The sequence below is a fragment of the Rhinoderma darwinii genome, chromosome 1 (genome assembly GCF_050947455.1).
Source record: "Rhinoderma darwinii isolate aRhiDar2 chromosome 1, aRhiDar2.hap1, whole genome shotgun sequence".
Classification (NCBI taxonomy): domain Eukaryota; kingdom Metazoa; phylum Chordata; class Amphibia; order Anura; family Rhinodermatidae; genus Rhinoderma; species Rhinoderma darwinii.
This window is the reverse complement of record NC_134687.1, coordinates 281871949-281884499: the sequence shown is the minus strand read 5'-3', so window position 1 is coordinate 281884499 and position 12551 is coordinate 281871949. Positions and strand designations below refer to the sequence as shown.

General features: G+C 42.1%; 1 protein-coding gene across 2 annotated transcripts in view; it reads right to left on the bottom strand.

Annotated features, from left to right (window-relative positions):
* Window positions 1-12551, bottom strand: part of SSBP4 (single stranded DNA binding protein 4) — a 375270-nt gene that overhangs the window by 233241 nt on the left and 129478 nt on the right. For both annotated transcript variants that reach the window (XR_012883594.1, XM_075864484.1), the window contains exon 4: window positions 286-370. Coding sequence is in view for 1 of the 2 variants with exons in the window: in XM_075864484.1 (XP_075720599.1) it covers window positions 286-370 (85 nt within the window). In the remaining variant the exon portion in view is untranslated. The remainder of the gene's footprint in view (window positions 1-285; window positions 371-12551) is intronic.

The following is a 12551-nucleotide window of genomic DNA, read 5'->3' as shown; positions in this document are numbered from 1 at the left end:
GGAAAATACCAAAAGAAAAAAGTGTGTTACGTTTTAGTGAAGAACCCACCCCCCCCCCACAATACTTCTATATACATATTTTACTTAACCCTTTAATTAATGTCACCATTGTGAATTTCATGCATGAGAAAATCACATCTGCACATAATGTACACTACCCACATCACAAAGCAGCGTTTATTCTTCATCATCCATCGTTCATTATATTACAGAGCAAGATTAATCATATGGATGACTCAAACAAGCAAAAGCTCATAAAAGGGTAGTAGCGGGGTGTTAACTTACATAGTCATGGAACGCCTTAGCTTCACTGGAGTGTTCACAGGTCTCTCGTCTGTCAGGTGCTGCACAGTACAAATCCCAAAATACGCTGCATGATTTAAAAAGGAGAAAAATATGTTTCTTTAGTGATGACCAAACAGAGAAGAAGATGGCTGAAGCCAATAGTCACCAAAAAACAATTACAGTGGTAAATTGATATAGTAAACTATTGGCTACCCCACAAAACATACTTTTTGTACTTTATCATAATTAAGTGACGGCTCACCGATCTTGTTAATGAAAATGACAGCATAGCATCTACTATCTCTAAGTAGAAAATTCATTTGCTCTATTCAAGAATACGGAGCCAATATAAATGAAATCACAGTCATCTATGATCTTAAAACTTTTCCAACCCCATGTTTGCATAAATGAGATGACTAAAACTGGCCATACACATTAGACTAGTGATCCCCAATCAGTGGTATGGCTCATGACCCCCAATTGCAATTTCATGTTTTATTGATTCTCAATGTGTACTCCACTATTTCGGAGTTGAATCTGACTTCCGACCAGTTGAATGTGGGTCTCAAATTTTTAAGGTTGGCTGAACTCTGTAATACAAAAAGTTGTCCCAAAAAATGGCAAATTTCTATTTCGGACAATCATCAACGTACGATTTGTTGGCCACATGGTAATGATCTCATTCTAAAATGTATAGCCAGTGTAAGATTTACTCAACATGGGCAACATCTGCATGGACTTTGTATGTTCTTCCCGTGGGTTTCCTCTGGGTATTCTTGTTTCCTCCCACACTCCAAAAATAAACAGATACAGAACTTAGATTGTGAGCCTTACTGGGGACAGTGAATGATCACAACTTCTGTACAGAATTGTGAAATATGATGGTGCTATATAAGCCACATAAATAAATAATATCGCAGTAGACTACCTATCCAAACATAGCCATCTACTTTTGTTATAGACATAAGCATACCAATATATATTATATAGGTTAGAAAGACATGCTGTTACAGTAAAAAATACTTAACGCCTGTAGTGCTTATTGTATTCCATCCTTAAATAGTGGCATGAATGGGTATTAAAAATGTAACAACATAACACATCAGACTTTGTGAAAAGTTTTAGATAAAATCCCCAAGGATAACATAAAGGTTTTCTGGTAAAGTGAGGAAATTGGTCAGGTTAAAAAAGAAACCCCACAATACCACTCCGGGCTTAACGTAGGACAACCGAAAGCTTCCAAACCGCACAAGTCTCTTCCAAGACATACTGAATCCGAAGGATTTCTCCAAGACTATTCCGTATTTTACTGGTTCATGGTTCCAGACCGTTTGCCTTTTAATATGTCAGATCTTGGTATTTTCTTTTTGTGTGGAACCATTTTTTCCTAAATCTGTATATTTGTAGCCACAAAAAGTTATTGACTCAGTTAGAACTCTTCCATGGTGCACGTCTTTACAGCCAAGTGTTACATGGTTTAGAAATGGAGATCAATAAAAGTCTATTTGATATGTATGATCACAACTGTGCTTTAAAATATTAACTATTAACTGAAATGCTAAGAGTTGCATTACTATTAAATGAATTATTTGGAGTTACTCACAGGAGGATTTTATCAATGGTTGGGCTTACAATGAATGAAGACATAAAAAATCACGGCTAAGCATTTACAAAATAATTTTCATACAATTCAATACAGATTTAAATATACTTCAAGGCCAAATATACATGTGTGTGCGACTATTACAATTACAGATTTACAATTATGTGTGTCAAGAAAATGTATCAGTATGTTGGAAAAAAAATTTCCTTTGAGATCTTGAGGAGACTGACATTGTGTAAATTGGCAACATAAACTTAAGGTCATCTGGCTTGGAAAATCACCTCATGAACAATTGGCCAAATTGGAAGGAAAGGATTACGGCATGTACTCAGTGATTTTAGGTCCCCGGTGTCCTCATTTAATGCAGCTATCAGTATCCACTTTTACCTATCTGATCAATGGAGAGGTGGCCGCACTTGCACGTGGTTCTGTCCATTTAGTTCTATGGGAGTTAGGGAAAAAGCCAAGCCAAGTAAGCTACTGGTAGCCACTTTGTACCAACAAACAGGGGTCAGGAGACAGGTGCCCCCACCTACCAGGCATTAATGGTATATGCTGTGGATACCCCACAAATACTTGATAGGAATACCCCTTTAAAGTGGTTGTCATTTTTGTTAATCCATTTTTGTTAGAACAGTCCCCCGAAAATAAGTTGATCAGTTGCTGTAATCTATGGAGAAACTTGGCATCAAATGCTCAATTCCCCTGCAGTTCCAATACAGGGAAACTGATGCATTTCATCGTGCTCATTAATATCAATATACTGTCTGTGTAATGTCTCTGAGAGATATATCCTGCCAGAGAGTGGCCATAGAGAGGATAACGGATGGCGTTCCTGAACGAGGAACCGCTATGTATTAAAGGGGTTTTCCCATAATCATTATTTATCACTTTTCCACAGGATAGGTGAAAAATATCTGATTGGTGGGGGTCCGAACGCTGGGAACTCCACTGATCAGGAGAACAGGCTTACCTTGCTATTCTGGGAGCCCCATAAGAACATGCTTGACCCAAAGAAATGAATGGAGAGGTGGTCAAGCATGCGCAAGGTAAGCCCGTTCTTGGGATTGGTGGGGGTCCCAGCGAAAAGGTGTTTTTCCACTAAGAACATTTATTACCTATTCACAGGATAGGTGATAAATGTATGATCACTGGAACCCCCACCGATCACTAGAACGTGGGTTACAATCGTGGGTCACAATCATGCAGTAAGCAAGAACGAGGGTCGGGATCCCTGTTCTAGTGATTGGTGGGGCCCTCAGCAATCATAAAATCACCAACCCTGTGGATAGGCAATAAATGTGCTTCGTGGGAAAACCCCTTTAAGGGCTCTGTTTGATTGAGCATAAAAAGGTGAAGACCCTACATCTGAACAGTATTTGTGGATGTTCTATGCACCAAATTAATCCAATCAGACTTCATTATAGGTTTTTATATTACAAGCTTATTTTAAAATGCATCATGGAAAAATGCAATGGTGATAAACTTTATTACATGTCAAAGTTTTGCAATCCCTGAATCCCAGTGTTGTAACCTTTGATGCGGAGTGAAGGGCTTACCCTGTGCAAAATTCAATATGAAATGATTTCACTTCCTCAGACATAGCTAGAGAGAGAGATAAAAAATATGCTATATCCCAGCAGTGTACCAATAAATAATTTGAAATACAGGTCTGCTTTATAATCGATGGGTCCCCTGTGTGGAGAAGGGACCATAATTTACGAGAGTTTCTCCATTGTAGTCAGAATATAGACAGGTCACAGCTTCTCTCCAAGGCAGTATGAATAGCTGTGGGCTCCCAGGAGTGAAATCAAACACCAGAACAGAACACAGAACTTACACTTTAAATAGAGAGACTGCACACATTATGTTGTGAATTGTAATTTGTTTAATTAAACTTACTGAAAGCCATTATTCATAAGGCTAGTCATATGGTCTTCAGGCTAGGAGCCGGTAACTACTCTGGTTGGGAGGACGTCTCGTAGATGTACACAGCAACAGCTGCAATTTACTTGTCCCAAATGATAAATCTTCTCAAGCTCAAGATAAAACAGCAATGTTAAATATTGTTCTCATTTACAGATAAAGATTTGTCTGGGGATCCTTGTCGTGGATTGCGAGCTTGCGTCCTTTTGGCCAAAATGATTACCAATACCCCAGGTATTTTTCATTATTATGTATATTCGCTTCTCTTGGACACAGCCGGGTCTTTGATGCTGGGAGAGCATGGTGTGTTGTTGTTTGGCATAGCAAGCAGGGCAGCCCGCTCTATGAATTATCAAGGCGTCACAAATAGGCTTCTACCTGGCTATACACGTTGTGCCTCATGACGTACACACTATCCCTCCATGTTTCACTCACTTGCACCCCATTATCCATTTATTTCCATTGAGGCACTTCATTTATTACTGCCCCCTATATTTCACTTATAGTATTACACTTGCACACACTATTCATTCATTATTTCTTACTACACATCCCATGCACCAAACACCACTCCCCTCAAGACTAGTGGGAGTGGCTATTATTTAAAGCACCTGCTCGCCCTTTCATCAGCATTTCTGGCCTGGCTGTGTCCATTTGTAAGTATGGCCTTTTTCGGTGTTTTTAGATAAAGATTTGTGTAGCATGTGAAGATAGTCAGCGAGAGGGCTACTGCATAGAAACTCCTTCCATAGCTCATTTTAAAGGGTCCTCCTTACCCACCCATAGTGCCACATAGTATCATTGACATCGCCGTATGAGGGCTTGTTTTTTTTGCAAGGAGTTGTATTTTTTAATGGTTACATATAATGTATTGAACACTTTCTATAAACAAAATTTGATGGGCATAATGAAAAAACAAACAAACCGGAATTCCGCCATTGTTTTCTGTGATGTGTTTCTACAGCATTTTTTAACAGATTTAACACAGTAATAACGGAGTACAGATCATGTAGTATATGTTATCTGCAGTCCTATGTAATACCACAGATAACACAGTGATAACTCTCTGAGTACAGATAATGTAGTAGTGTTACCTGCACTCCTATGTAAAACCACTGATAACAGAGTGATTACTCTCAGAGTACAGATAATGTAGATGTTACCTGCAGTCCTATGTAACACCGCTGATAACACAGTGATAACTCTCGGAGTACAGATAATGTCGTAGATGATAACTGTACCCACAGACATAAACACAGGGCGCAGCAGGATATATAAGAGGCAGCAGGTTATATAAGGGGCAGCAGGTTATATAGGGGGCAAAAGGATATATAGGGGACAGCAGGATATATAGGGGGTAGCAGGATATATAGGGGCAGCAGGGTATATAGGAGGCAGCACAGATATCTGCATTTTATCTGTTCTACTTTAATATTGACACACTTTTACAAAGAGACAAACACATGCAGACACACATACACACACAAACACAGAGACACATACTGTATACACACAGACACACTGTATACACACAAACACACTGTATATATACACACACACACACACACACACACTGTAACATATACACATACAAACACAGAGACACATACTGTATACCCACTACACACACTAACATACACACATACAAACAGAGACACACTGTATACACACAGAAATACAGAGAGAGACACACACAGACACACAGACACTCACCATCTCTCCATGCGGACAGGCTGTGGGCGGAGCTTCCTCCTCCTTGGCTGTTATTTACTCCGTGTGTGGAACAGAGCACAGAGTAGAGGCAGAGCCCAGTGGTGCCCCCTACATGCTTGGAGGGGGCAGCGCCCTGAGCGCTCGCACAGCTCGCACACCCCTAAGGCCGGCCTTGCACGCGATCCTGATTACTTCTATAATACATTGCATTACTACTGTATTGCAATGCATTGTGCCTGCCAGTGTTACACTGACAGCCCGCCTATAAGATCCTGTCATATAGGCTCTCATACAGGCAGACCATGCCATGTATTCCCATCGGCACCCCGCGATCATCCGGGGGGTGCCGATGGGCTTACATGGGAAGGCTCCTCTCTTTGTAAAACCTTTTAGGTGCTGCAGGTTCTATTGACCGCGGCATCTAAGTAGTTAAAGGGCTGAAATCTGAGTTATTTCCACAAGTGATGGCACGACACAGCCCCTGTGCCCGCACCATCATTGCAGCGTAATAGTACAGCGGTTCGTGAAAACAACACACTTACTGTGACGTATTATTACAGCACAGGGTGAGAAGGGGTTCAAGGAGCAATAAAACCTAAAAATAAATCATAAAAGCAAACAGGAAATAAGCTAGCCACACAGTCAGTCTGCAGCATTTTTTACATATTTCTGAAAAACAGTCATATAGAAATCTTGCAGAGAACAGAATGGTTAACGTCCTCCTGATTGCTTCCATTTTCGGCAGGTAGATGGCTTCAGGAATTGGGCTTGGCCATAGGACTTCAAGGGGTTGTCCACAGGATAGGTCATTAGTATTTGATCGGTGGGGGTCCAACCAGTGGCGGATTATCATATGGGTGGTTCGGGCGGCTGCCCGGGGCCCACGGCTCCCAGGGGGCCCATGGCTGCCCGAACCGCACATCATTTAAAAAAAAAACACATTGCAGCGCGCTGGCGCAACTAATGGGGAGGAGGAACGGGCTGAGAGGGAATAGGGCCACAACTGAAACCAGCCGCCACCACCCACTCCTGCACTAATTGTACCTGCGTTTATAGAACTCAGGTACAATTATATGCATAAGTGATGAATGGCCGGGTACATTCCGTGCCTGACCATTAAGCGCCTTACAATGACGCTGATTTGCAGGGCAGAATGAGTTGTCCTGACAATCAGCGCCTTTCAACTTGTTGAAAGGAACTGATTGGCGGGGGAACTCATTCTGCCCTGCCAATCAACGATGGTAGCGGCGCGATGATGTCAGGGATTGTGTGTGTGGCATTATCTACAGGGGGCTGTGTGTGTGGCATTATCTACAGGGGGGCTGTGTGTGTGGCATTATCTACAGGGGGGCTGTGTGTGTGGCATTATCTACAGGGGGGGCTGTGTGTGTGTGGCATTATCTACAGGGGTTGTGTGTGTGGCATTATCTACAGGGGGCTGTGTGTGTGGCATTATCTACAGGGGGCTGTGTGTGTGGCATTATCTACAGGGGGCTGTGTGTGTGGCATTATCTACAGGGGGCTGTGTGTGTGGCATTATCTACAGGGGGCTGTGTGTGTGGCATTATCTACAGGGGGCTGTGTGTGTGGCATTATCTACAGGGGGCTGTGTGTGTGGCATTATCTACAGGGGGCTGTGTGTGTGGCATTATCTACAGGGGGCTGTGTGTGTGGCATTATCTACAGGGGGCTGTGTGTGTGGCATTATCTACAGGGGGCTGTGTGTGTGGCATTATCTACAGGGGGCTGTGTGTGTGGCATTATCTACAGGGGGCTGTGTGTGTGGCATTATCTACAGGGGGCTGTGTGTGTGGCATTATCTACAGGGGGCTGTGTGTGTGGCATTATCTACAGGGGGCTGTGTGTGTGGCATTATCTACAAGGGGCTGTGTGTGTGGCATTATCTACAGGGGGCTGTGTGTGTGGCATTATCTACAGGGGGCTGTGTGTGTGGCATTATCTACAGGGGGCTGTGTGTGTGGCATTATCTACAGGGGGCTGTGTGTGTGGCATTATCTACAGGGGGCTGTGTGCGTGGCATTATCTACAGGGGGCTGTGTGCGTGGCATTATCTACAGGGGGCTGTGTGCGTGGCATTATCTACAGGGGGCTGTGTGCGTGGCATTATCTACAGGGGGCTGTGTGCGTGGCATTATCTACAAGGAGCTGTGTGCGTGGCATTATCTACAGGGGGCTGTGTGTGGCATTATCTACAGGGGGGTTGTGTGTGGCATTATCTACAGGGGGCTGCTTGGCATTATCTACAGGGGGCTGCGTGGCATTATCTACAGGGGGCTGCGTGGCATTATCTACAGGGGGCTGCTTGGCATTATCTACAGGGGGCTACGTGGCATTATCTACAGGGGGCTGCGTGGCATTATCTACAGGGGGCTGCGTGGCATTATCTACAGGGGGCTGCGTGGCATTATCTACAGGGGGCTGCGTGGCATTATCTACAGGGGGCTGTGTGGCATTATCTACAGGGGGCTGCGTGGCATTATCTACAGGGGGCTGCGTGGCATTATCTACAGGGGGCTGCGTGGCATTATCTACAGGGGGCTGCGTGGCATTATCTACAGGGGGCTGCGTGGCATTATCTACAGAGGGCACTGTATATATGGAGGCATAAACTGGGTGTCTAACCTCTATATAGGGGGCATAAACAAGGCCTAACATTTATATGGGGGCACAAACTGGAGGCCTAACTTCTATATGGGACCCTCATTTACTCCAAGAGTAGGGGTGCTGGTCCCCATTCCCAGCATTCACCAGTCCATTGTATTCTTTGGAAGATGCAATAATCAGCTGAGTGAACTGACCAGGTGGTGAGCAACCATTAATCACACTTTCATGCTAAGTCTGGTTATGTAAGTTATCCACCATAAAAAATAAAGGTCTTCTAAAAGGATAACATTTTCAGGGTTTTTTTTCCAGAAAAAGTACCACTCTTGTCCATGGTTTGGGTGTGAAATTGCAGCATGTGACTTGGGCTGAGCTGCAGTACCAGAGAAAACCTATGAGCAAAAGTAGTGCAGTTTCTTGGAAAAAAAAACAAAAAATCTTTTAGGGTATGTTCACACAACGTTTTTTCAGGCAAATTTCTGAGCGTAAATGTCTTAACTATGCCTGGAAATATATTAGCAAAACGCCTACAAACTATTTCCCATTGATTTCAATAGAAAACACACTGTGAAGTTAACATGAGCTGTACTTTTACGCTGCTGCATTAAAAAACGCCTCATAAAAGAAGCCTCGTAAAAAGAAGGAGCATGTCACTTCTTGAGAAGTTTTTGGAGCTGAACATGGACACTAAAAAAACGCCTCAAAAGAGGCTTCAAATGAAAAAAAAGCTTAATTTTCAGCTTCAAAAAACGCCTTGAAATTAGAGGCTGTTTTCCCTTGAAAACAGCTCCGTAATTTTCAGCCACTTCTTTTTGTACGTGTGAACATACCCTAACTCATCTAACCCCTTTAGTATCTCTGAGGCTATGTTCACACGCTAGACTAGAAACGGCTGTAAAATACAGAGCGGTTTTCAAGGGAAAACAGCCTCTGATTTTCAGCCGTTTTTGCATGCATCAAGCGTTTTTTTAATGCGTTTTTTAAGGCCGTGTTTGGAGCGTTTTTTTCTATTGAGACAATGAAAAACGTCTGAAAAAAGGCCGTGTGAACATACCGTAAAGCTTACAGGATTTAGGGCTCATAAAAGCAGTGAAAGTACCGACTGCATAAAAAAAGATCAATTAATAAAGGTTAACAGACATTATTTTACATATACGAATGCACGTATGATATTCCAATTGTGGCCAGTTGTGATATAAATAATAGTAATAATCATCATTGGACTTTACATTGCTGATGGTAAAAACATATGCCTCATATAAAGGAGAAATGTGAGTTTTATATTATTAATGCTTTCCCAGACGTGTAGTAAGTGACCTCCAGTGATGACAAGGTAGAAGTATAAAGAGATTCATTTAGGAGGTCAGAGAATAGAAGAATAGCAAATTGTAGCAAATGAGATGGCATTGCAGATTGTTAGAGAGACATAAGGGGGATGTAAGGTTACTAGAATAACACCATGTAAAAAAATCTGCAGAGCGGTGTCCTCTTTATCATGTACAACATAGCTCGCCTAACACTACGTTTTCACCTCAATGGACCCGCTATGTATGAGCTGTACAAAGGAATGTGCTTGGAGCATTTGACGGAGGCAGCTCCAGTACAGCAGGGAATAACAAATCTTCAGTATTTCCCACGTGTTTAACAGTCAGCTTCTCAGCCAAGAATAGTGATTGCTAGCACAACTTAATGGCTTGTCCACACGTAGCGGAATTGCGGCATATTTTCCATCCAGAATTACGGACGGAAAATACGCAGCAGAATAGAGTAGCAGCAAAGTGGGTGAGATTTAACAAATCTCATCTACACGCTGCGTAAAAATCTCGACCAGAAATTGACCTGCGGTGCGTACTGTTCGTACCGCAGCATATGAATTCCTGTTGCGGAAAGTGGACTGAATTGCTGCAGTAAAAAACGCAGGAAATAGTGCGGTTTTCCGGCAGCAGGATTATTTGCTACTTTCTGCAGAATTGCTGCAGAAATTTTCTGCAGCAATTCAGTTATGTGTGGACAAGCCCTAAAAGAAAATCTTTACAACCTGTGACATCAGGTAGCTTGTACTACTCACGGATCTAAGGGATGGATTTACAGCACAGGCAAACCAGGCATCTGCCTTAGGAAGCACAATAGAAGGGGCTGCATAAAAATGGAATATGGTTACTTTCACGCTTTCTCTATTTTTTTATATTATTTGAATTTTTGTCTTAAAAAAAAAAAAGAATGGAGTTGTATAAGTATGTAATTCCTAGGAGAGCGCTAACTACTCTGAATGTAAATTGAATCTTACTCTATCCTTAAAGGAATACTCAGGGCACAACTGATTTAATGTCTTATGCCATACCTCCCAACGTCCTATTTTTAGGGAGATTATTCCGCAAAACGGAACTCAAAAGTACCACAAGTGGGCGTTTCTGGGTAGTTTTATGGGTGCTCCGGGGCGGATCTAGGGCTGGGCTGAAACATGTCCCGCAAACGGGGATTCAAATGTTGATAGGCATGTTATGCTTCGTGCAGGGACTGAGTGTAGCGGTGCATGAGACGGAGAACACTAAAAAGAGAATTCCTGTGTCATGTACCCGGTCTCAGTCCCAGCCATAGGCATAACACATTGAATCTGTTTTGTCTGGAGAGTATCTTTAAAGGCTATGTACACGTTGAAACTCTTCTTTTTTTTTTTTTTTCTGCTCTAATGTTTCTAAAAAAATGTTTATTAAAGAAATCCTATTATCTATCTGCTTCTAGAGGGGTCTGAAAGAGTAAAAGTTACACACGACTGCAGGGTCAGACTACACATGGTTTGTTTGTAGTCTGCAACTATGGAGACCCATAGTACTTCATAGGAGCTGTGTACACAAAGCTGTAGGATTTTCTTATCAAGACGGTTTGCAAAGTTTCTTCATTTCTTTTAAAATCCTTGGATTTGTTTGCAAAAGTGCACATAATCGTAAATCATTGCAGTGGCTTCATTGCACTTGATTATGGATTGTGAAATAATAATCTTTTAAATAGGCACCAATGATAAGTCTGGCGTCACACCAAAAAAATAAAATAAAGGAAAATAGTGTTGATCCAATACAAAATAAAGCATTTTGAACTACTAGGAGCTAATACGGTTGCTACCGCATTAGGACATCCATCATTTTGTTAAATATAGAAATGATCAATATAAGACAGGTTGAATTATTTTTCAAGTAAATTTATAGAAGAGATAACAAAGACCGTTTAGCAGTGACTGAACAAACAAGGCTTTGGGATTTTTGGATGATCCTATAATATTTACTACCTCAAAAACATAAAAAATGTGTATACCTAATACGAAAATTGCTGACACAACCCCAATTAGTTTAGGATGGTCTACTTTTGCCATACCGTCTACATAACATGCACACCTACAGTGAAGGAAATAAGTATTTGATCCCTTGCTGATTTTGTAAGTTTGCCCACTGTCAAAGACATGAACAGTCTAGAATTTTTAGGCTAGGTTAATTTTACCAGTGAGAGATAGATTATATTTAAAAAAAAAACAGAAAATGACATTGTCAAAATTATATATATTTATTTGCATTGTGCACAGAGAAATAAGTATTTGATCCCTTTGGCAAACAAGACTTAATACTTGGTGGCAAAACCCTTGTTGGCAAGCACAGCAGTCAGACGTTTTTTGTAGTTGATGATGAGGTTTGCACACATGTAAGATGGAATTTTGGCCCACTCCTCTTTGCAGATCATCTGTAAATCATTAAGATTTCAAGGCTGTCGCTTGGCAACTCGGATCTTCAGCTCCCTCCATAAGTTTTCGATGGGATTAAAGTCTGGAGACTGGCTAGGCCACTCCATGACCTTAATGTGCTTCTTTTTGAGCCACTCCTTTGTTGCCTTGGCTGTATGTTTCAGGTCATTGTCATGCTGGAAGACCCAGCCACGAGCCATTTTTAATATCCTGGTGGAGGGAAGGAGGTTGTCACTCAGGATTTGACGGTACATGGCTCCATCCATTCTCCCATTGATGCGGTGAAGTAGTCCTGTGCCCTTAGCAGAGAAACACCCCCAAAACATAATGTTTCCACCTCCATGCTTGACAGTGGGGACGGTGTTCTTTGGGTCATAGGCAGCATTTCTCTTCCTCCAAACACGGCGAGTAGAGTTAATGCCAAAGAGCTCAATTTTAGTCTCATCTGACCACAGCACCTTCTCCCAATCACTCTCAGAATCATCCAGATGTTCATTTGCAAACTTCAGACGGGCCTGTACATGTGCCTTCTTGAGCATGGGAACCTTGCGGGCACTGCAGGATTTTAATCCATTACGGCGTAATGTGTTACCAATGGTTTTCTTGGTGACTGTGGTCCCAGCTGCCTTGAGATCATTAACAAGTTCCCCCCGTGTAGTTTTCGGCAGAGCT